Source organism: Saccostrea echinata, unplaced genomic scaffold (genome assembly GCF_033153115.1).
Source record: "Saccostrea echinata isolate AGI-Se365-2 ecotype Australia unplaced genomic scaffold, CSIRO_AGI_Sech_v1 ptg000002l, whole genome shotgun sequence".
NCBI lineage: Eukaryota > Metazoa > Mollusca > Bivalvia > Ostreida > Ostreidae > Saccostrea > Saccostrea echinata.
The window spans coordinates 29,818,497-29,844,381 of record NW_026889751.1 but is presented as its reverse complement, the minus strand read 5'-3'; the positions used below and the strand labels follow the sequence as shown (position 1 = coordinate 29,844,381).

General features: G+C 34.3%; 3 protein-coding genes across 6 annotated transcripts in view; 2 read left to right on the top strand and 1 right to left on the bottom strand.

The window, feature by feature from the left end:
* The window catches only part of LOC133177111 (polypeptide N-acetylgalactosaminyltransferase-like), a 45,816-nt gene extending 44,038 nt beyond the window's left edge, over positions 1–1,778 (bottom strand). For all 4 annotated transcript variants that reach the window (XM_061312209.1, XM_061312234.1, XM_061312225.1 and 1 more), the window contains exon 1: positions 1,638–1,778. In XM_061312209.1, the coding sequence (XP_061168193.1) occupies positions 1,638–1,730 (93 nt within the window). In that variant the 5' untranslated portion in view covers positions 1,731–1,778. The remainder of the gene's footprint in view (positions 1–1,637) is intronic.
* The window catches only part of LOC133177163 (E3 ubiquitin-protein ligase TRIM71-like), a 93,982-nt gene that overhangs the window by 60,210 nt on the left and 7,887 nt on the right, over positions 1–25,885 (top strand). The gene's annotated exons all lie outside the window — the stretch shown is intronic.
* LOC133177356 (delta(14)-sterol reductase LBR-like) lies at positions 2,046–24,328 on the top strand. The gene is made up of 20 exons (XM_061312410.1): positions 2,046–2,204; positions 3,131–3,252; positions 3,494–3,550; positions 4,654–4,811; positions 5,004–5,095; positions 6,882–7,032; positions 8,500–8,787; positions 9,031–9,122; positions 9,507–9,602; positions 10,628–10,734; positions 15,193–15,211; positions 15,742–15,999; positions 20,533–20,697; positions 20,831–21,014; positions 21,210–21,404; positions 21,956–22,179; positions 22,440–22,608; positions 23,048–23,128; positions 23,221–23,343; positions 23,448–24,328. Exons 1-20 carry the CDS (start codon positions 2,157–2,159, stop codon positions 23,606–23,608), a joined length of 2,790 nt encoding a protein of 929 aa, XP_061168394.1. The 5' UTR covers positions 2,046–2,156; the 3' UTR covers positions 23,609–24,328.

Sequence of the window (25,885 nt, the reverse complement as noted above, 5' to 3'; positions counted from 1 at the left end):
GGGTGTCGGTGAAGTCACGGGCCTCATACTCAGCTCTATATAGGGTGTCAGTGAAGCCATGGGCCTCATACTCAGCTCTATTTAGGGTGTTGGTGAAGTCACGGGCCTCAGACTTAGTTCTTTATAGGGTGTCGATGAAGTCACGGGCCTCAGACTCAATACTATATAGGGTGTTGGTGAAGTCACGGGCCTCATACTCAGCTCTATATAGGGTGTCGGTGAAGTCACGGGCCTCATACTCAGCTCTATATAGGGTGTTGGTGAAGTCACGGGCCTCATACTCAGCTCTATATAGGGTGTCAGTGAAGCCATGGGCCTCATACACTCAGCTCTATTTAGGGTGTCAGTGAAGTCACGGGCCTCAGACTCAATACTATATAAGGTGTTGGTGAAGTCACGGCCATTATACTCAGTTCTATATAGGGTGTCGGTGAAGTCACGGGCCTCTGATTCAATACTACATAGGGTGTTGGTGAAGTCACGGGCCTCATACTTTGGTCTTTATAGGGTGTCGATGAATTCACGGGCTGTATATCCATAATTACGTTAGCTCTAGACCTTAGAAAATTGGGTTTACTATAAATATATACGTTCTTTATTTTTGCGAATGTCAAAATTCATTAAATTCATAAAAAAGACAGTAAGTTAGGCTAATGTTTTGACTGTTTATCAATACGTTAAGAAGGTACACATAAACGGCTTACGTATCAAAATGTGTGTTTACAATCGAAATCACGGGCTTCCCAACATTGAGTTCACGGGCTTATAGACTCTCCCAATCTAATTATTTATCTGTCTGATACAAGAGGATCTTCTTGAAGGCCGAGGAATATTTTTTATCCATGTACTCTGTCAATTGTATAGGCACAGATGATGAATGAAGATGAAATACCGATCTATCAGCCCATGTTTCCTGGCACTCATAAACTGTATACATGGTATACGGTGATATATCAAAGAAAATCAACAATGGAAGGAAAAGAAAAAGGTCAGTATCATCAAGACAGTTGGTCAACTTATCAGACCTTAAAATGAAACCTGTTCTTTACAGCCAAAGTAAAACAGAATTTTACATGCCATATTGTGATCACTTCCTCAGGTACCTAGTCTCCTCAAGTTAGACACCAAAAAATGTTTTGCTAACATGTGTTAAAACATCAAATGACTCAATATTATCTTATAAGATGATCAACCTGAAATAGGTTAATAATTTCTCACTTAATCCTAATCTTGCAATCGCCTTTTGAAATTTTGAATTCCAACTTGATCTGTGCCATCAAAACGAGTTATACAGTGATAATACACTTCTTTAAATTTTCTCTGTTATCTCAATTCATATAAAGTATGCAATATTCTGATAATAAAATATGTGTTCTATTGAAAAACATGCCAGTTTTTAACTTTAAAAATTGATGTGATTTATTTTACATTAGTTACAGCTGCATGAGTATACACTATAAGTGACCATTAGGCTAGCCTAAACTTTCTGAAACAGCTATTTAATGTTCTGATGTTAAAAGCTTTCCCATTATCAACCCTGGACTTCGTGGGAACCGGCAGGTGTTGGTGTCCCACATGGCCACAATGACGTGGACACAGGTCACCCTCCCACACAGAGAGGAAAAGGGGGGTCTTACCTTATCCCCAGGCGTCCGGTACATGTACATTATCAGTAGCACAGCCCAGAGCAGCCCCAAAAACAGCACCCACCGACACTTTCTCCGAGGCATGTCACTGATTCAGTTTTTTGTCACATCGCTTTTTCCCACGGTTTAATCCATGGTAATTCTAATCCATCGTGCACACAAACTGTCAACAGTTTCTATTTTTGACCGATATAGGAGTTCCAGAGCCCCTGATAACTTTCTGTGTACCCGATCAATACACGTGTTATATAAAGGCGGTGTGTATTACTCCAGCACCAAAGACACGGCTTGTTCTAACACCAATCCATAGACTAAACGACAGTCTGTCAATCCCGTCTGTTATCATCAAAGGGAGTGGTTTCCCTTTGTGGAACTCTTCCACTTCGGAGATAATAAAAGTGTTTCTAGAAAACAAAAATTTTGCTGTCACAGTCATTGTCAAAAGCACATGATGTTTATCAAAATTTGCTCACTTTCCTCAGTTTGACATGCCAGATTTGCAGTTGAAGAATGTCTTGCTACGGATGTGGAGCTAGTTTTGGTCTTTTCAATAAAGAGGTGATTTTTTTATGTCACAATATGACAAGATGTACAGACCAGAATATTTACTGTGTCATTTATGAATTGTTTTAGCCAAATTTAGAGAGGTTTTTTGTGTTTCCTTGAAAGAAAACCTCAGAGAAATATTTTTACATTTTCAGTGTTGCTGAAAACATTTTTTTATTGTCTTCTTTTAGTTCACCTAAGCCAAAGGCTCAAGTGTACTTTTATGATCATAGAATGATCGATCACTGTAGATGTCCTTCTGTCTGTCTTTTCCATACATTTGACATTTTTCAACTTCTTCTCCAAGACGAACAGCTTAATTTGTCACAAAGCATTCAAGTTTGATCAATATAAAGCAATGCCCCAGTTCAAGGGGATATAATTTTTAAAATTGTAAGAAAATTTTGATGGGTCATTTAAAAACCTTGTTCTTAATGACAATTTGGCCATAAAGGACAAATCCTAGTTGAATGTTTCCTTCAATATAGCATAGATTCATGTTTCTTCAAGTTATGGGCACTTTGGTTAGGATTGAGTCATGATAAGGGGTTTAAATTTACCAAAAGAATATATCAGTATATGGGAAAATGTGTAAAAGACTTCTTCTAAAGAAAAGCAAGATTATAATTAGTCAAAAAGTAATGTACATGTATCCCTATTTTGTGTGCAATTTGTTCTAATTATGGCCCTTGGACCAAGGATTTGGCTACTATTGGAAAATGATTTTATGCAGAAATTTAGAACTAGAAGAACAAGATGGCCACAGTTTAGAAAGCTGCCTCGATGTATATCTAAATTGTTGAAATCAGGGACTTTAATTTGGTGATAACAATAATTGGTTTTATTTATCAATATGTAAATATATGTTTAGGAGAAAAGAGTACTGAAACAGGAAAGAGTTGTGGCCAATGAGCATCTTGTTTATTTTTTTATTTCAGCATGGCTGCAAAAATTGTGGGTTTGCCTTCTGTGGAAAATGTTTGACAAAGAAACATGAAGTTCCAAAACTGAACAATGAGAAACACAAAGTCTGCAACAAATGTTACAATATTTTATCAGGGTAAAAATTGTAATTGTGTCATTTTATTTCACCAAATTGTAATTTATTTCATTAACAAATGTCACAATATTTTAACAGGTTAAGATTTATGCAATTTTATTCCACCAACAAATATTACAATGTCTTGACTAGATAAAAATTTTGTTTTATAAAAATTAGATGGAACAGAAATACAGAATTTTTAGTGCAGATATATATCTTACTGTTTTCAATGCTTTAATTATAAAATATCTTTTTACAGGAAGATAAAACCTGAGGAGAAAAAGAGAGATGTCTCTCCACCAGAGGCATATAAAAAGTTAGTTTTGTTAAATGAATACTGTTTTAGACACCGATAAGACCTGTTTTGATACAACAGATACATTATTAACCCCAAACATTGAATAATCATAGAAGGGATGTAACTTTAGCACTAGTCATAAAGAAGTGCATTTTATTCATGTATTCATCATTCTGAAAACAGTGACCTGTCTTCTTTATACACTGATAAAGTTGTAATTCAACTATTCTTCATGTGACAAGATTATATAATTCTTTGAAGTTTGTGAGGATTTGAGGCTAAGATTGTGAAAGAATAAGTAACTTGAATATCAGTTGCATTTCATGTGACATTATTTTCACAAGGTATAGTATTTATTAGTTAGTTTGAGAATTCTCCACATATGAAGTAGTGAAATGATCCCCAGCAATTTTCTTTCAGTATCTTGAAAGAGACAGTTTTTTTTTCTTCCTTTTTGTGACAGTGTGGTCTTGACTAAAGGGAAGCAACTCTTGTTATATCTCTTACATTTGGATTTTATCCATGGTCATTATGACTGTTTGCATTCCCACATAAACAATATACAATAAGAAATTATTTTCAATCTTGTAACTCACTGTTTTAAGTTTTCCTTTCAACTGCTTTCATCAAATTACACAATCCCAGTTCAGAAGACATAAAACACTTGTTACATGTAACAGACTGAGATGTATGCACCTATGTATCTCCGAATGGATTTGAACTGGGGACCCCTGGCATGCCAGTCCAGTGCTCTAGCTACCAATTGAACTAAAAGGTTAACCCACTAGCCCAAGCTAGTAGGATGTCATGTATCTTACACTACCACATACATATTAATTATAATTCTTTGGCTAGTAAGATCTTAACTCAGCATGAACATCTTTTATTGCCAAGTGCCCCCTGCCACCGGTGCGCTAGTGTCAGGATCAGTGTGCCACTGTCAGGGCTATTTTCTTTCCCTGCCCAGAAGTTAAGGATGTATTTGTCTGTTATATCTGTCCAATTTACCTCCCAGAATTTCTTGGAAGTACATCAAGCAGTCTTTTAAGTGTAGTGTCTTTATTATATATTTATGTGAGCATGCTGGTCTATTGTCCTCCAGTGATGTGTTTCTATTGTAGGCGGGTAGCAGCTTTACAGGAGAGACAGGAACATGGTAAAGGATCTCCCTCCAAAAAACAAACAGCCAAAGGGACCCCCAAACACCCCTCCCACTCCAGGGCAGAGAGGGAAATCTCAGAGAGGCTCCAAAAACTCAAGGAGAAAACTCCAGAACAAGGTTTAGTGTAGCTGTTCATAGTAAAATTAGGATTGTCAATTTATTGAAAAATAAGGTTAACAGTGTATCAATGAAGGTTTTCTGTTTCAGATAATGAGTGTATCAATAAGTTCAATAGTGTATCAATGTCGTGTTTCTAGTCAGACTGACTGGTACATACATATCTATTTCAAATTTCTCCTTTGTTGGTAGTTGCCAAAGAAAATGTCTCGGAAAAGGAGATCAAAGAGAGGCTAGCTAGACTAAGGGGAGAGAACCCAGACAACCAAAGCTCTGATAAAAAAGTGGGTATGAGAAGATTTCACAAAGGTTCACTTAATTAAGTACAGGTATTATTAAGAGATGCCATTACGCAAATACACGTTTTTCAGTCTCTTTAAGTCTTTTTATAGAGACCAAAAAATATGGCATGAAATTAATTAAGATAGAGTTAACAAGAATTAATCTTTCATATAACAAATGATTTTTTACTATTACACATGCCTGATGTTTTAGCAGGAAGTTATTGTTGTGGACAATTAACAGTATTGTTTTTTGAGATGCTTCTAATGCTTCCATGCTAATCATTACTTAATTGTATATGATCTCCTTTTTGAGCCTGTCAGGGGTGTGCAATTACCATCACCCAACGCCCAGGGCCACCAATTTTAGAGGTCAGGCTATCATAAATCCATACTGCATTAGTCCGTCAGGCTAGTAAATCTAAAACGAAAGTATACGTATATTTACGTCAACTGAATTGATGTACGAATTAACTTTGTTGTGAAATCATAATCTTTAATTCATTTTAACCTATATGTATTGTGTGTTGCTATCGCCAGTCGTTTCAGTGACAATTATAGTCGATAAAAATAGGGAGAAGTACCTGACAATAACAAAGTGCAAACCATTATTTTTTTTTTTATTTATTTCAACTTAAATGTCTCTTTTTTTTTACCTTTTTGTCATAGTTATACATGTATTGTTTTCAGTAGTTTGTGGGCTAGTGACTGGCAACCTCAGGCTAGTAACTTTGTTACTGCCACTAGCCCAACAGGCTAGTAAATAATTTTTGTAATTGCACACCCCTGCCTGTAATTGTATATGATCTTCTTTTTGAGCCTGTAATTGTATATGATCTTCATTTAAAGTCTGTATACATACCACCAAACTACAGAACTCAGCAGTCACTTAATTGTATACGATCTCCTTTTTGAGCCTGTAATTGTATACAATCTCCTTTTTGAGCCTGTAATTGTATACAATCTCCTTTTGAAGCCTGTAATTGTATACAATCTCCTTTTTGATCCTGTAATTGTATACAATCTCCTTTTTGATCCTGTAATTGTATACGATCTCCTTTTTGAGCCTGTAATTGTATATGATCTCCTTTTTGAGCCTGTAATTGTATATGATCTCCTTTTTGAGCCTGTAATTGTATATAATCTCCTTTTATAGCCTGTAATTGTACATGATCTCCTTTTTGAGCCTGTAATTGTATATGATCTCCTTTTTGAGCCTGTAATTGTATATGATCTCCTTTTTGAGCCTGTAATTGTATATGATCTCCTTTTACAGCCTGTAATGGTACATGATCTCTTTTTACAGCCTTAATGGTATACATGATCTCCCTTTTATAGCCTGTAATTGTATATGATCTAATTTTATAGCCTGTAATTGTATATGATCTCCTTTTATAGCCTGTAATGGTGCATGATCTCCTTTTATAGCCTGTAATGGTACATGATCTCGTTTTATAGCCTGTAATTGTAAATGATCTCCTTTTATAGCCTGTAATGGTGCATGATCTCCTTTTATAGCCTGTAATGGTACATGATCTCGTTTTATAGCCTGTAATGGTACATGATCTCCTTTTATAGCCTGTAATGGTACATGATCTCCTTTTATAGCCTGTAATGGTGCATGATCTCCCTTTATAGCCTGTTATTGTATATGATCTCCTTTTATAGCCTGTAATGGTACATAATCTCCCTTTTATAGCCTGTAATTGTATATGATCTCCTTTTATAGCCTGTAATTGTATATGATCTCCATTTATAGCCTGTAATTGTATATGTTCTCCTTTAATAGCCTGTGTACAGACCACCAGACAAGAGAACTCAGCAGTTACAGGTGGATGACCTTTTGGAGGAGATTTCTAAAGAAGTGGAACTAGAAAGTCACTTACCTAACAACATCACAGAGCTAGAGAACAGACTGACCAACCTCAAAGGAGGAAGAGGTAAGTCTAATACCCACAGAACTAGAGAACAGACTGACCGACCTCAAAGGGAGAAAAGGTAAGTCTAATATCCTCACAGAACTAGAGAACAGACTGACCAACCTCAAAGAAGGAAAAGGTGTAAGTCCAACAATCTCACAGAACTAGAGAACAGACTGACCAACCTCAAAGGGAAAAAAGGTAAGTCCAACAACATCACAGAACTAGAGAACAGACTGACCAACCTCAAAGGAGGAAAAGGTAAGTCCAACAACCTCACAGAACTAGAGAACAGACTGACCAACCTCAAAGGAGGAAAAGGTAAGTCTAATATCCTCACAGAACTAGAGAACAGACTGACCAACCTCAAAGGAGGAAAAGGTAAGTCCAACAACCTCACAGAACTAGAGAACAGACTGACCAACCTCAAAGAGGGAAAAGGTAAGTCTAATATCCTCACAGAACTAGAGAACAGACTGACCAACCTCAAAGGAGGAAAAGGTGTAAGTCCAACAATCTCACAGAACTAGAGAACAGACTGACCAACCTCAAAGGGAAAAAAGGTAAGTCCAACAACATCACAGAACTAGAGAACAGACTGACCAACCTCAAAGGGAAAAAAGGTAAGTCCAACAACATCACAGAACTAGAGAACAGACTGACCAACCTCAAAGGAGGAAAAGGTAAGTCTAATATCCTCACAGAACTAGAGAACAGACTGACCAACCTCAAAGGAGGAAAAGGTTAGTCTAATAACCTCACAGAACTAGAGAACAGACTGACCAACCTCAAAGGAGGAGAGGTAAGTCTAATATCCTCACAGAACTAGAGAACAGACTGACCAACCTCAAAGGGGGAAAAGGTAAGTCCAACAACCTCACAGAACTAGAGAACAGACTGACCTACCTCAAAAAAGGGGGGAGGGGGTAAGTCTAAAAACTTCACAGAACTAGTAAACAGACTAAACATCTTCAAAGGGTGAGTAAAGTAAGTCATTCACATTAGTTCACTTGAAGTAAACTGGTTCACAGCAAAGGGAGATTAGGACATTTAGAATGTGGTATCTGTATAAAAGCTCTTGTCAGTAATAAATAGTGTATTGGTAACCAACCTAACCTCCTAGCCTCTTATTGATGATCTATACATTAAACAGCATTATCACAATATTCACTTTAATTTCTAATGTTAATATGATCTGGGTGATATTTCAAAAAGGGTTCCTTAAAAGATTGTTTAAGACTGATAGTATATTAAAAGAGTGGACCACAGTCCAAACATGTCATAAAGAAACTACTGATAATGCAAGTCTAGAGGTAGAAAAAAGTTACTTTGATATGGTTGGAAAAAAGGTATGAAAATACAAACTAGATATAGAGATACATAGAATTTAATATTAGAGAATGTTTAGATGGTTAAGTATGACTCACTGACCAGTAGACTTACTTGATAGAAAGCAAAATTTAACAGTATTGATATTCATTAATGAAGGTGAAAATTCCAGCCAGAATCCTGACAAAGATGAAAATGATCTGAATCGTGGGGAAGCCAAAGATACGAAGCCATACGTAAGGAACATACCAAGTGAGGAGGGTAAGAAATCTAATGAGGAGGGGGGAGAGATCAGCGCCGAGGAAATCAATAAGATCATGGAGGAGACATCAAAGGAATGTGAGATGGAGGCAAGGAAGGCCCTGAAGGATCTAGAGAAAGACAAGGACATCATGAAACGACTGCAGGAAATCAAAAGTCGACGCAATGAGGACGTAAACAAGCAAGGTATGATAAGTCACACAGTCATCTAAATAAGAAATGACTCTTAGATACCTTGAGTCTTTGTCTATCACAAGTAAATGTAAACTCCAGTTCTACTGAACCATTAGTGCTGTTACATGTATTACAGTCACATGCAGCATGAAATAATCATATTATTTTTGGATATAAATCAAGAATTGCTCAGTGTGAAAATTTACCATGAAAACTTAGAAGTATCACTTTCCTGATTGACCTTGTCAATTTCAGGAGAAAGCTCAGAGACAGAAGATCCTAACAAACCAGCAGAAAATTCTGACACTGACAATGAAGACCAGCAGGCTAGTGATGTCATCAAACAGGTGATCATATAATGATATTTATAAAGGACAGCATTGCTAGTGAATTTTTTGAGAGGACAGGACTGCAGCATATATTTAAAGTCCTACTCTCAGTTTACAGTATGCAGCACTGTTTTTAGATAGAAGAAGATAGAAACTAGTATTTTGTATATGTACTGTATACAGAGAAATTTTCGCCCCCATTTTATTTTTGCCCCTTACACCCTACTCACAGGTGGGCAAATTTAAAAGGGGCAAATTCAAAGAAGACAAAATAATTTTGAGTGGGCGAATTAAAAACGGGGCAAAATTATTTGCAAGTGTGAAAGGGCGAAAATAACATGGGGTGAAAATAACCCTTTATACAGTTTTTATCTGTGTTTATAGTAGCTTATTTATTATCAGATCATGGAGGAAGACAAGTTGGATGAAGCAGCAGCTAAAGATGGAATCTCAATAAATCAGAACAGCAAAGTGAAGAAAGCTCCAAAACAAGAGAAGGTATGCTAATGTTATAAACAACTTACAGAATTACAGAATAAATAAGCTATAGAAAGTCAAAAACAAGAGCAGATAATCTGATGTAATAAACAAGCAATTTTCAAATAAAAAAAAGATCACTTTTTGTAAAGACAAATATTCTATATAGTCCCAAAAGTACATGAAGTATTAATTTATTAAGCAGCACTTCTACTTGCAAAATAAAGAAAAGATTGGGTAAGACCCCTTTTTGGTCCCTATTAAGTATGTCTCCTAGTATGATGCAACAGTATGTCATTAAAAACCTTCTGTCATCCTGTTACAAAATGAGGTATTAAAGGTTTTGGGATAATCAAAGATCAAAGGAAGGAAGAGAATTATGCAAGAATTTTTTTCTAATTCATGTATATATAATGCAAAAGTACTTTCATAGTTTTTAATGGTCAGGTAGACTTTAAAATAAAAGATAAATAAAAATATTATAAAAATACCATATATTTGAACACCATACACATGAAATGTTCTTCAAAACCAAGGGAGGCCATTATTAGTGGGAATTAGATGGGTTTAGTAGATAGTGCTCGAGCAATAGTGTTTTGTTTAGTTTGTATGGAGATAGTGGCAAATGGGGGCAAGTACAAGCAAGTAAATAGGTCCACTTTGAGATTTGTTACTTAGTAGTAGAGTAATTCCTGATCATTCTCTTTCTCTTGTTTTGGGGCCACATAGCTTAATATATCAGTTTATTTTGTTTTATTTTATACATCTGTGGATCAATTATACCAAGAGACTGTAAAGGCTATTAGGCCTCTTGCTTATTTGTTATTTTCCAAAAAAAAAAAAAAAAAAAAAAATGGGGAGGGCTCCATTATTACAGATAATGATTTATGGGATAAGCCTTGTTTATCAAAAATATATATATGAATGAGCTAAACATTTTTTTTTCCCAGCATTACAAGATAGATGTATGAAACAATTCAAGAAAGGTTTTCTAAATTTTGGTATTTCTTAAATATACTACTTACTATTAAACCTTTATATTATAGGAAGAGGATGACGATGATGAACTCCCATACTGCTGTATTTGTACAGAGGACGCAACAATCCGTTGTCATGGCTGTGACCTTGACCTCTATTGCAACCGATGTTGGAAGTAAGATTCATCAAAATTCACTACAGCTAATCTGCAGGAAACAAAATTTTATCAAAATTTATCTACCACATGATGTCTTAAATTAAGACATTAACAAACTGTTAAATTAAGAATTCAAATTAACAAACTGTTAAAATAAGAAATTAACAAACTCAATTTTTTCTTTCTTTAGGGAGAGCCATATAGATTTTCAGATGGAGGACCATGTCACGTCTAAATATATAAAACCCAAGGGCTGGACGTAGTCATGTGATATCTTATTATGTCCAAGTGGACATTATGTGATGTCAGATTTTTACTGTAACAAATTTGTTTAACTGTGTTGTATTGAAAGCATTGAACATGACAGATATTAGTGTGCTAAGCTATTTATATATATATCCAAGTGCTAAATGATACTCGATTAATCTGGTTTTAGGAATTAAGTCACATTACTGACTTGTTCCTTAGTATTACAAATATCTGCATGGTAGTGTTTATCTACTTATAATGATTGTCATCCTTAAAATATGTTATAGAGTGAAATGCAAAAAGGTAGATCTAAAAAGGGGGGGGGGGGGCTATGTACTAGGTAAATAGTATTGAAAAACAAAGTGCATGATGACTATACACCCCCTCCTTTAATAAGCTTTCCAGTTAATGTTTGCTTAATCATTGTCTTATTTGTCTTATTTGCTAATGTAAGAATAAGTTTCCTTTGATAAAGATTTTTAAGGTCTGTGAAGCTTTTCTGAAGTATAACTGTATGCAGTATGTTTGTATGTTGAAAATCTTCAACATTCTCAACATTTTCAGTGGAACTACTGACTGGATAGCTAAATGTGATATTTTCTCAGTTAAGCAGGAGTCAAGGTACTTTAGTTTGTTCATATGAAATGTGTCCCTTTGTAAATGGGATATGATTTTAAAAAGAAAAAAAAATATTTAAAAAAATTTAATATTATTTGGGTCAGAATTTACAAAACTTGTATGGTATCTTTAACATATGTGATGAATTATTTAGGTTTGTCCTCTAACAGGATGAGAACATATTGAGAATCCATCAATCACACACACATTTCATGTAAAATCTTGTCATTTAAAAATTCTTTGAAGAACAGCAAAGAATACAGAATGTGCAAATTAAAATGCAGTCGCCCTTCTTTTGATCTTTGTGTAAGTAATTAGGTCAGTCATAAAACGTCCAGAGGCTAAAATAGTTCACAGTTTTACTTTGAGAAAATCTAGTTTAAAAATCTTACAAGCCTCAAGGCTTCATGTTAGGTTTCTATAATTATCACATCAATTAAAAAGCCTGTAGGTTATGAAATCTAAATCGAATTTTCAAATCTTGGAATGGGATAAGTTGAGCAATTGTAGACATACAAAGTTTATAAATATAAAATGTGAAAGGTAAACACGAGGACCTTTTTTGTGTATTTTTGTTGTCAAAGTTCACTAATGTGTGTCAATGTGGACATGATTTGGTATAAAGACAATAAACTGAACAAAATTTCAAATTAGTTTATCTTGAATAATTATTGAGAACAAAATTTTCATCATGAGTTTGAATATGACCCCCAAAAAATGTCCAATTTTTAAACATTTATATTTGTTAAATAAAAATCACAATATTCAAAATCTAATTTTTGACTTGGATCTGTTCTCATTTCATGGTTTTAGGAGTTGATTAATAATGGTCTGATCATCAATATTGCTATTAATTCAGAAGAATGAGAATGTATTTAGAAACATGGAATCCATTATATATTTTGTTAATTATATTTTTAAGCAGACTTTCTTCCATTTAGAAATATTGTTATAAAATTAGATATGTATTTATTTAATAAACTTATTATTATGTGGATTCAGTTATATTTAAGTTTTGCCTCTGTTTTTTGGTAGAAATACTAGCAATCATATTTAGTTAGTAAAATTTGGGTGTTATACCATATCTTGTTTGAATTCTGAACTTTTTTTTTGTGAATTTATTATGTAGGGTATATGACTATAAAAAATTGACTAGAGAGGAAGAATTTTAAAAATATAAAGCTATAGCTAAATAGTTAAAACAAGAATATCTTTGACCTCTAATTATATTATGCTTGTCCAGAGGTGGGGTGAAAGTAATAAGGTGTGTTAAAAATGTAATTATAAGGAGTTAAGTCCCTTTTTTATGTGTAGATACAGTATATGAGTTGACATCGGAGCATATGTGATAATTCTTGCATAAGTGGCTTCTCTGCTTAAAATGAACTCTTTATGTAAAGATTTGAATTAATGCTCTCAAAATTTAGCATAAAATATGTACAGTGTACCTCATCAACATATTAGCATTTAATTAATTTAATTAAAATTTAATAGAAATTTAATTCTAAATAAGCCATTTCAAGTGAAGATTGATGATATATATATATTTTAGAAAGTTCTTGAATTGGCAAATAAGAGAAGCAGCACAAAAGGTGCAAAAATATGAATGAAGTCTGTTTAAAATATGTGCACGCTCCTATGTTATCTATATTACTGATGCACACCAAAAATATGCATTCAACAAATTATTCCTGAAGTATTTACAATTAAAGAAAAGTCATGATAAGTAAATAGTATACCTGTCTAGTCTTTGAGTGTCAGTGTCAATAAATGCTGGTTATGGTGCTTCCATTTTCTAATGCTCTGAGTCTTCAGAGTCCAGATATACGACCTTAATGTTGACTCCTGTAGTGGGAAGGTCATGTTAAGTGTCAATCACAACTCCTGAGGTTTTTCATACAAGGTATTCAGAGCATGCAGGAAAGATTCAAAAAAAGGCTGCAATTGCCATTACAAAAATGCTTAATAAACTGCAGAACAGTCCACTGAGCAGTCTGCTTACATTCACTGAGCAGTCTGCTTACATTCCTTAAACAATTGTTTAATCCTTCTCTAAAAAGGACTTGGAAAAATTAAATGTGTTAAACTGAGCTTGATACTTTTAAAATTACAGGGGGCAAATGAGCCACCCCTCCCCCCCCCCCCAAAAAAAAAAACTCGATTCTTTTCAGTGACAAGACTGTATGTAAATTTTATTGAAATGGTATAATAAAAAGTATTATTATACCTCTACTGATATAAAATAAATACCATAAACCTGTCTATTTCCCTGAGAATGCACTACTTCTACTATATTTCCATGTTTGTATTTGATAAGCTCACAGCAGATTTGTTCAAAATAAAATTAGCATTCCTTTGTTCAGATTTTTGGATCCAAATCATTTCTGTGAAAGTATATGATCTGTTCAGATATCATCATAGTTCAATGTTCTTACATATGATCTGTGTATTTATAAATTTATTTTATTATTTTTATTTTTTTTTTTTTTGGTTTGTTTGTTTATTTTTTTAATTTTACTTTTTATATCTTTATCTTTTTTTGGTAAAGAAATATCAGAATGTATTTCAGAGACATTATGTGTTATAGTCCTTGTAAATGCAAATGGTACCTTACATCTCTAGAATACACTATATTTCACGCATCATGACCGAAGTGAACTTGAAAATTGACTATATATCATGACCCGAAAGCTCGACCAATGAAAATACCGAAAACAATGAGCGTAAAAAATCAACCAATCACATTACAGCCCGCCAAGGTAGTATCGCGTCCTTTCGTTCTAACACAGGAAGAAGGGGAGATTTTGGAGTAAGTGTATATTTTACGTTTATTTACAAAATTTTAAATGAAATTGTCTTAATTAACACACAAGACTAATTTATGAACGTGCACATAAGAAAAATATTTATACTTGAATGATCGTCATAAATTCAGTTTGCTTAAATTTTGAAAGCGTGACGTGGGGATTCCACTTTCTCTTTGTCTGTTTACATTATACATATGACGCCATCGGCATGTTTACAACAGGCAATGATTTAGTTTCTTTTTAACAAGAAAACGCTAATGTAAATGTGAATACATGTATATAAATATCATTGCATAGTTTACCATGCATAACTTCTTTCGCATCGACTTGGTTAATGCTATTAATAATGGCAGAATTAGAATGGTTCCTAGACTTGCTGTATATTTAACGTTGCTCATGAACCAATACATCATTATGTAACGCTGCCACGCATAAGCTTATATTTGTTCGAGTGTTTCTGTTTAATTTATTTATATCTTATTAACTGACCTATTTAAAACACCCCTGATTTTTCGACTTATTGTATCAAGTTCCAAATGTTCGTACGTTAGTATAATATCTGTACACGACCGTAATGTTGATTGTTGGTTGGGCTTTAAATTTAGAGTATCATTATGTGGCATAATTCTATAGGCTTAACTAAGCAAAGAAAAGGCTTTCAAGGCTTGATAAGGCCCATGCAGTATTAACGGTTAATGTGATTGTTAGCGTGTTTTAAATGGATCTGTCAAAATTATAAATAAACTAGACATATATCTATATGTTGTTTTACAGTACAATCTGTGTCCCAACCCAACACAAGGATGGCATCACCAAGAAGAGTAAGTATTAGTATTTATTGTTGATTCTATTTTTAGAAAGGGGGTTTCCTTTCAATATCTTGGTCACATGGGTGTTATGTATGTGTTTAAAGTTCTTTTGCATAATATAACATGTGCATATGCATGTGCATTGAACCCAGGTTATTTTATTATGAAGTAGTGTTTGAGAAAGTGCTCTGAATTGTAGAATTTTTCAGGTAAATATGTTTATATTAAGTTTATAGGCATTGTGCATTTATCTCACAAAGTGATTTGTTGGAAAAAATCATACATTTAGCAGTGCACTTCTGGCTTGATCAAAAAGTTGTGTGGTTAATGAAAGACAATAAGAACATATCCCAATTTCAAATGTGTTGGGACATTCAAAGTAATGAGATGCATTACACACCTTAGGTGTGTGTTAATCATGGAAGCTTAAAATCATTTTGCAGTCACAGTGATCTTTATATTGATGAAATGATCATCAAGGCACAAGTTTTTGGAATACAAAAGTGTCAACTGTGTCATTGTATTTTATTGTGTTCTAACAGGGTAAGAGAACTTCATCTAAATCTTCATCAAGGAGTAGATCAAGAAGTCGGTCTCGAAGTCGGGGAAGAAAAGTCCCGAAGTCACCACCATCCACGAGAAAGACCCGATCCCCTGCACGTTCTAAGGCTGACTCCCCAGGAAGATCTAAGGTAGCCACGCCAACTCGAGGAAAAGCTGAGTCCCCAGCCAGAAGCAGGAGGAGGTCAGTGGAGCGAGCTGTGACCCCCACCAGAAGGTCAGCCAGACTGGAAAACAAGGTTTGTCCAGAATGACCATAATAAACTTACAATTACATAGACCATTAAAGTTCTATTAGAGTTAATAAACGGATGTAATCTTTGTGACAAGTATTGAAAGTTAGTTTACAAAAGAGGTGATGTTACAGACAATGAAGATGTGCAAATAGTGTTAAATCTAAAACAAACTAGCATGGCGCAGCGCCATGCCCTTTTCTCTCGGCGCCATGCCCTTTTTTCCTTGCAAAAATAAATAAATATGCCTAGCAGAGGCAAGATGGACTAGCGGCTTTGTTTATTCAGTGCATGCTGATTAGCCCCTTTGTTTATTTAATGCACACAAAGGTGTGAATTCAGGACAGGTAGCATGCCTCAGGCTGTCAGGGTATAAGAGATAACACGAGAAAATATCATTTGATTGCATTGATTATGCAAGAATTAGCCCAATGTCAAAGATAGATTAATTTGTAAATTAAAATGTTGCACATTTTAAAATCAGGATCGTTTTTTTTTTTAATTGAAAGTAGAAAAAACGGAGTTGATGAAGAAATGTGAAAAATAAAACTGCTGATGAATTAAGTCAACTTACAATGTACAGTACCAAAAACTGAATATTATGTGTGAAATGGGCTAGGAAACAACAAAGTATAATGTTAGTTTCTTTCATTTCAATGTTCAATGATTTTGTGTTCTAACTTTTTGAGTTGACACCCAGAGGTTCCATGTTTCTAAGCCAGAAAAAAAATTTAACCAATTTATATATTATTTCAAGTTCAATTTTTTGGTATGATATCAGTTTTTACTTGATTTTTTTGGTAGATTATTTTCAAAATACCGTATATACTCGCCTATAAGTCGGTCCGCCTATAAGTCGGTTGTATTTTTTAAGCTTACATTAAAGGGATTGACCCGCTATTATACCAATATTTTCATAACTCGCCTATAAGTCGGACAGGGGTTTTCGGACCAAAGTTTAACTCCCAAAAAACCGACTTATAGGCGAGTATATACGGTAAAGAAAATGCCCTCTTAATTTATTATCCAAGTAGCCCCCCCCCCCTTTGCAATTTTGTTCTGTTATTACCTCATACACAAATAACAATATTAAAGCAAGGAAAAAAAATCATACCCCAAACTAAAATAATTCTTGAGCAAGTGACAAAAATATTCACACCTATTACTTTTTAAGCATAACCTTGATAACCATACTAATTTCTTGATTAAAAAAATTGAATTTAAATTTTGGCAGTAATTGTCCTCTCAGTGTGTATTAAATGAATTAAACTGACAGATTTATAAATTTTTCTTTTAGATACTTGTATAACTAAAGATTTCAGTATTAAATGATAATTTGAGGAATAGACATGATAAAGAAAATATTTATAATTTCAAAGACGTTAAAAAAGTGCCCTCATGAAAACTTGTCGCGGCGTAAAGTGCCCTTTTGATTATTGGATTACCATGCCCTTTTTAGGGTCTGGATTTAACACTAGCAAAGAACAAGTCTCAATAAGGCTTATCTGTGGTCCCTGGTTACTCGTCAAATTTTGAACATTTATTAAAATTTTTAAAAATTAAATTTTATTATTAACTAATGTCTTTATTATTTGAATTATCGTCTAAAAACATCAAACAATAGATATAGGTAGCATACGAAGCTGCGCGTTGAAGGTAGGGTCCTTTGATTTTCATGAATATCAAAAGAAATCAGTGACAGGTACACACTTCAAAGTTTTCGTAAACACAGAGCACAGGTTTGTTCAGAGTCGAGTATGAAATATAATGTGTATATTATATGTGTAAAGGTTCAGTGAAAATATCTTTGTTGAACAACCTTGTGCTCTATGTTTTCTAATTAAAAGTATTGTGATTTTGAATCTCTTCGCTGCCTTCATTTACATGCGATTAACCTCTTATGACCTGTTTAGAATCATAACAAGCCACGTGGATTTGTATCGTTATGGGTAAATGTCCCCCAGTAAACGTGCTTGTTCTCAGTTGAAACGTACTCAGTTTTATATCGGTCAGCATGGACTTGTTTGATTCTTCTTGTTATAGCTTTTATATTGCCAAAGTTTTGTAAACAGAAAATTGTATTTGTAGTTGATTGTAAATTTTGAACATATAATTCGTCTTTGAAAGAAAGATACAATATCAACAGTGATTCATTTTGGTGTGCGTCCTGGGTAAATTACACAAAAATTTTGCCCAGGACGCATTATTTCAATAAATGTGCATCCCAATGGACGCAATAAATTTATAGAAGGACATGTACTATTTTAAATTATTTCGGTATAATCTGATTCAAAACTTGACCGATTGCATCATATCCTCGTGCTAAGAGATATGCATGAGCGATTTTAACGGTATAAGGTTGCCAACAACAGGTCAGATTTCACAACTGCAGTTTAAAGCAATTATCAGAACATATTTGATAGATATAGATAGCATAGTTCGATTATCACTGATTATGTTTATACCGTGGAACGTTTCTGAAGCGAATATTATACCTTTGTATTTAATCTTTAACCTGTATCCAGGGTTCTCACTAGGATTTTGCTAACTTGAGTCCCCGGACTCAAGGTTTCTGAGAAGGTTGCGTCCCAGCTAAATTTGATGCGTCCCAGAAAAATTATGTTGAGTCCCAACTAAATTATTGCAGTATCCTTCCATCCAAACATCAATGAAAATCTTTATCATTTTATCAGTTTGATTACGCAGTATTAACATATTCAAGTATATAAACTGGTAATGCATTCAAGCTATATTCTAAAATACACGCGTAATCAATTGCCATAAAAATAACTTGGTGTTTATAAAGCTAAAATTAACTGTTGCACAATCAACTAGTACCCAGAAGTTGATTGTATACAATCACAGGTGTCATGTGCAATGAGGCGTAACTAATCCTGTCGGTCGTCTGCACTGGGTGAAATTCACGAGATAATCAAGCCGCATTGTGTATACAAGCAGTAATTATGGTTTCTACATATAGATAACACTTAAGATTCAAAAGTGTTTTTAAAAAAAGCTGCAGTGTGTTTACAGCTGTCGGAGTTTGGCATGCGACACTATTATGACTATGGACTAATAAACATGAAATATCTTATGATCAATCCCTGTTTTAAAAAAAGAGATTTAAGTAATCATAAGAAAAGTTGTTTCTTGGATAAACTTTATGATAGTTACAGGAAGGTTTCGATTAAATATTTCTTTGACAAATCCTAACATCTAAATTCCCCGTTTTCGAAATCACCCGAATTTTCTCGCTAACGAGGACGCGTCCGATCATGAGTCCGCGGACGCATCGTTTTTAAGAACCTTGCGTCCCAAGTAATTTTGCTGCGTCTAGGACGCAGATTCTTGCGTTAATGAGAACCCTGTGTATCATTGTTTTTTTCTTTTTTCGTTTTTTCCTTACAAGCTTAGAAGTATGAAATTTAATCATTTTTATTTCTGACTATTTCTCATTTCTTCTTAAACTTTTTTTTTTTTAATTCTGCTTCTGTGCATTTTATGACTGATACAATGTGTGAAATCGTATTTTTATGTACGATCTAAAAATAGAACCAAAGTGCACAGTGGACAATATATTAATTTTATGACACAAAATCATGTACTATTATTTGGACAATTGATAGTAAAAGTATAATTCACTCTCAGCTACAATAAAACATTTGCACTTTCGTTCAATACCCTTTATTTCACCAGAATTTCCTCTGTAACATCTAATATATGGTACCCTTGGATTTGGACGCATTGATTTTGGCACGGGACTCATTGTTGTCATTAAGAGGGGTCCTTTGGACCCATGATAACCATTTTAAAAATGAATCACTGCATCAAGATATTCTTTTTATAGTCCATCTAATCTAAATGTCTCCACCCATTTACATGTAATAGAGAAACAGTAGTCTGATCGGGGGAAAATGTTCCGGCATTTTTTAGTGTGATAGGTGTTAAAAATTGGCTTGTATTTTTTGATATGTTTAATTATTCATTATAAATACACAATGTTTTAATTAGAAATACGTCATTATACACAATGAAAACAAACAAAATACCGTATGCTAAACCAAGGGTGTAAAAAGGGACCACACTACTATACTTATAAGTAGAATACTCCTTTGTCCCATTGGCTTTCAGTGGGATTTTAATATTTCTGAAGTGAAATGTATATTTTTTTATATGGATATTTTTGAGAGGTGATTACTCTGATGTGGTCCCTGATATAGTCATCTAATATCTCTCTGGAAATTTTTGCCCACCCCCTACACATTTTATTTTGGTTCTGTGTCACTTGTGACAGTTGGCAAAATTGAAATGAGGGGCACTCAATGAAGACAGAGTTATTCCTTTAACACAACTCTGCCTGGGCCACTTTAAAAAAAAATGGGATTAAAATAGTTTGCAGGTGTGTTAGGGCAAAAATAACAAGGGGAGATACAAACCTGTATTGAATTCTTTTGTGGAAAAAAAATGAGCTGAAAGTTTTGGTGAATTGTGAGATGCATTAATTTTTTTTTTTAAATATTGAATATTCCTAATTTTTAGACAAAGGATCCAGAGAAGAGAGTGCCAGTTGAGATGCCTTCTATGGACGCACCTAGGAGAGTTCCTAAGACAACTCACCGCGAGTTTGGGGGAGCCATTGGAGCATTGTTTATGCTGATTCTATTGCCTGCCACAGTATACGGACTCAATCTAATGTGTGTCAAGGTAACAAGCATTTACTCTGATAAACTACTTAGGGGAAACAATCTGTTTTAAAATAATAGCATTAAGGTGTAACACTTGATTCGAGAAAAAAGGGTATAATTGAGATAATATATTTTGAAAAAATAATTTCCAGAAAAGTTGTAAGCCACGTATGATCAAGATTCCCACTGATCTAAAGTTATACTTTGACTGGGAAGCGGCAGCGATTTACTTGGGGTGGTTTGTCTTCCAATCTGTTATTTACCTGCTGCCTATTGGACGAATGATCAAAGGTCAGCCACTGAGGTCAGGGGGTCAACTAACCTACAGATGTAATGGTGAGTTGTGACACATTATCCTCATGTATTAATTCTACAATATGAAATAATCTCATAAATAAAAAGAGTTATGTTTCCTGTTGAAACTAAGTCACAGAAAATATAAGTGATTTATAAGTGAAATTTTAGAAATGCAGGGTATAAAAGATGTTAACACTTGGCGTATGAATTACATTTGTTGTGATTACTTTTCAGGTTTCTTTGCCCTTCTGATCAGTTTAGCAGCGTTTGGTGCTGCTGTTTACTTAGGATATCCAGTACAGAAAGTACATGACAAATTTTTGGCCTTGATCACCACAGGGACGATTTTCTCCTTTGTGATGAGTGTTCTGTTGTACATCAAAGCCCGGCGTGGTCCCAACAGCAAACTCGCCCCCGGGGGAAACACTGGTAAAAATTCACTGTTCTTGATTGAATATGGAGAGAATGAGCAATCAGAATTCCACATTGAAATATTTAAATATTTTATCCAATGTAGTTATGGTTTGATATAAATCAATTGTATAAAATCCTCTTACTGTATTATCAAGGTTTTATACATGAGTTTCTCCGAGTCTCACTTAAGCAACTCATAATATTTATCCAGATTAAGTAAGGACATCTAAAACAATTCTGAATTCCAAGCAATTCTATATTATAATTGTAGAAAAGTAAGGTATAACATAAGATGTTAACAGAATTTTTTGACACCGTATAAGAAATTTTGTGAGGATTCAATTTTGGCATTTATAGTGAGAGTGTTGACATTGCTAAAATTAAGTATCGCTAACAATTCATTCTGTATTGGAGTAAAGCGTTATGTGTCTAGGCATCATAAAACCGCTAAAATTACTTCTTGTTAAAAAATTTTACCAATTTTTAAGGACAAATTGCTAAATTTGTCTCTCGCTGAAAAATCCACTTATACAAGGTATTTGGAAGTAGCATTCTTAATCTTTCAGGAAACATTCTTTATGACTTCTTCATTGGACACGAGCTCAACCCTAGGATTGGTAACTTTGACCTGAAGTTTTTCTGTGAGCTCCGCCCTGGCTTGATTGGTTGGTTGATGATTAACCTGGTTTTCCTGACCGAGGCATACCGTCAGTCTGGTTCCCTACCCCCAGCCCTCACCATGGTGGTGGCATTCCAGGGTCTTTATGTGGCAGATGCTCTCTGGTTTGAGGTATGCTTGCATAGGTGTACAGATCAAGGGAATATTTACATCACTGCATCAGTTAATGTACTTTTGAGCAATATTGTTAGGTAAAAATTTACATATACAGCACTGAACTAAAAAAGATACTGATACTATTTATTTATTTATACTATATAAGATACTATTTTCAAAAGTAGAACAAGAATTTATCTTTTTCTAATATGCTTGGAAAGAGAGAAGTTGCTGCTTTTTCATATGAATGTGTAAACAGAAATCTTTTATTGTAGGATGCCATCCTGACTACAATGGACATCATTACAGATGGCTTTGGATTTATGCTGGTGTTTGGGGACTTGGTCTGGGTACCATTTCTTTACTGTCTACAAACCCGCTTCCTGGCAGAGCATGGGGAATCCCTACCCTGGTACTGTCTGGCTGGCATCGCAGTCCTAAATTGTAAGTGTTTTTGCATTCTTGGGCCTCTTGTAATTGATTCAGGTACAGGGGATATCTTATGAAGGATGTACGTGGTGGGGGGTAAATCAGTCTAGAAATAGTTGGACCCATGCCAGATTGATAGATAGGACATTTTTTCCCCAATATCTAATAATTTCCAAATTTGCTCAGATAGTGATGATAGAGTATACAGAAGAAAACAAAAAATGAAAGTCTTTTGGTAATTTTCCATTCTTTAGGACATGACCCGAAAAGCCCAGATACAGCCTTGGGGGGTTAGCAGTAATACTGATGCATGTTTGATGCAACTTTTTATATTTTATGCATTTTCTCCCCGAACATTTAGGAGAAAATTCATTTTATGTCATTTGTTTGTTGTTCGTTTGTTTAACTAAACTTTGAACTTCTATTACAATGGTTGATATAATTTGTATTTTAGTTGTTGGATACGCAATATTCAGAGGCAGCAACTCTCAGAAAAATGAATTCAGAAAGAATCCCTACAACCCTGCATTAGCTCGTAAGTATTAATGTTTTAGGAATTTCAAGGTAAAATGTATTCAAAATGTGTAAAATGATCCATATATTAGTTAACAAAATTTACTTTTGCAGATTTGGAGACAATCCCTACATCAACAGGAAAGAAGCTCTTGGTGTCTGGCTGGTGGGGACTCTGTAGAAAGCCAAATTATTTAGGAGACATTCTTATGGCCCTGTCTTGGTCATTAGCATGTGGTTAGTATTGTTACAGTTCTTTACAGATTATAAGCGGGGAATTTTTCCCCTCAATTTAAGATTTTATAAGAAAGTAAAACAACATCTGTGTTTTAATATTACAGGTTCCAGCACACCCTTGCCGTATTTCTACCCAGTGTATTTCACGATCCTGTTGGTTCACAGAGAAATGCGAGACTCGGAGAGCTGTGCCAAGAAGTACAAGGCTAGCTGGGACCGCTACTGTGAGCGAGTCAAATACAGGATCTGTCCTCTTGTCTACTGAAAGAATGTTCTCGGTGTTGAAAATTTAAGTTTTAATGCATTGGACTTGTTTTATTTCATTTCATTTAGGGACAGTACATTTTACAGAAATATCGTTTTTATTAAAAAGTACTTGTGTATGATTTTAATGTCAGAAAAGTTTTATGAGGGGGAAAAACAGCAGTATTTAAAAATTTTTTTTCAACTTTTTATGATTAGGGGCAATATGACATTTTTCTCAGGGCTGTATAAGTATTGGGTTATCTGTACTTAAGTTGCCATGGGTGTTCATGTATGAGTGTCATACGTAAAACATTTTTATTTATTCATCCCATTTCTGTAGCAGAAATGATATAGTAAACATTTAGTTTTCAAAATTATGTGCAATTTCATTTTCATGTCCCATATATTCTGTAAATATTGTAAATATTTGTACATAAATGTGTGTGCTAAAAGAAATTGTTTTTAAATGTTAATGTATATGCTATGTGGCCTACATTTCCAATTTTTATCATGAAACACCAGGAATTTTGAGTTATGAATTCTTTATTATTTTTGCTGAAATTTAGTAGAAAATATTGACAAAAAATGTGTATGCTCTAAAGATATTCCTTTTTAAGCAGTCGTACATCTGAATGAAACAAAAACCTATGCTCCAAGTAATGTTAATAAGAAGTAAATCCTTCCAAAACTTTAAAAATTACTATTGTAAAGTGTCAAAGATTAAAAAATTTAAAGCTAATTATATTTGTGTTTTAATAATTGCTGAAATGAAAAGGAGGGACAGGGATTCAGTTTGCCTCCTTCAAATCCTATTAACTTCCTAACCCATTTACTTTTTAGGTTACAGGGGTCAGTCATTCTTTCTTTTCCTGAAATATCGATAAATTTCTGAAGATGTGTCCTGGGCATGGATTAGGTCAGGTCTTAAGACCATAACAGAGAACAGAGAGTCAAAATTTTTAATTGATATAACATTTTGAAAATAAAACAATTTCTTTTATAAAAGCATAGGTAATCAAAGATTACTAAGCTCAACTCCACGAATGATATCTTTCAGTAATTAGCAAATCTCGGAAATATTTTTTACTAATTAGTATGCATCCCAAGATCAATATCCATGCAAGTTTGGTTTAAGGACATATGCAATGTAGTTTGAACTTTATTGTCTTTTTCCCTGGAGTTGAAGAGTTCCAAAACTTGAAGGAACTGTGTGCTACATTTTAAGGTCTATATATGCTGTTGTACACTTCTTCTAAAACAATACTGGATAACCAAAACATCTAGAATATATGTTTAATAATTTTTGTATATTTTTCTTTGAATTACACAAGAATTTTCATCAATTAATATGTTTTCAAAACCCCTGGTAATGCATGCTGATTTTTTGTCTACAAACATCTGATGGCACTATAATCTTAAATTAAGAATATCTTGAAAAATTATCAGTAGGTAAGGTACGTTGCGTATGTAGCACTTGTAGGTACTTGGGAATGGATCTGCTCCAAAAACTTACTTGTTCACTAATGAGGAAAATGTAGGTCAGTTCCAACATCCGAAGCAAGACTGGAAATATCCATCCTTAAAAGCATCAGCATGCAAGCTTAGTCATAAAAGGCCATATAATTATAGAGCTACTCCAAAAAACCTTATCCTGTTCACTCATCTGGAAAATATAGGTCAAATTTAACATCCAAAGCAAGTCTAGAAGTGTCCATCCCTAGATATTTTGTTAAAGTATGGCTAAAAATTCACTCATGTGGAAAATGTAGATCAGATCCAGCATCTGAAGCATGTCTGGAAGTGTGCATCCCTAGATGCATCATCCATGCAAGTTTGGTCCAGAAAGGGTTTATAGTTACTTGGGAATGGACCTGCTCCATAAACTTTAACCGGGACGCCAGGGGTCTAGCATAAGCCCATCTTGACTTTGATGAGGTGAACTAATGAGTAACTTTTTGGCTCACCAGATCTGAAAGCTCAAGTGAGCTTTTCTGATCACCCATTGTCCGTCCATCCATCAGTCTGTAAGCATTTCACATATTCAACTCTCAAGAACCACTCGGCCAATTTCAACCAAAGTTGGTACAAAGCATCCTTGGGTGAAGGAGAGTTTCGATTATTAAAATGAAGGGCCAAGCCCCCTTCCACAGGGAGATAATCAAGAAAAGGAAAAATAAGGTGGGCTCATTAAAAAATCTCAAGAACTACTGGGCCAGAAAAGCTGAAACTTATGTGGAAGCTTCCCAAGGTAATACATGTAGTGTAGATTCTAAATTGATCAAATCATGACCCCGGG

Bases quoted from the DNA above. Each gene is read 5' to 3' on its own strand.
- LOC133177356 (XM_061312410.1), top strand. From the start codon at position 2,157: ATGTCTTGCTACGGATGTGGAGCTAGTTTTGGTCTTTTCAATAAAGAG. The intron at 5,096-6,881 runs GTGGGTATGAGA...CTCCTTTAATAG, and splicing joins ACCAAAGCTCTGATAAAAAA to CCTGTGTACAGACCACCAGA. The intron at 20,698-20,830 runs GTAACAAGCATT...AATAATTTCCAG, and splicing joins TCAATCTAATGTGTGTCAAG to AAAAGTTGTAAGCCACGTAT.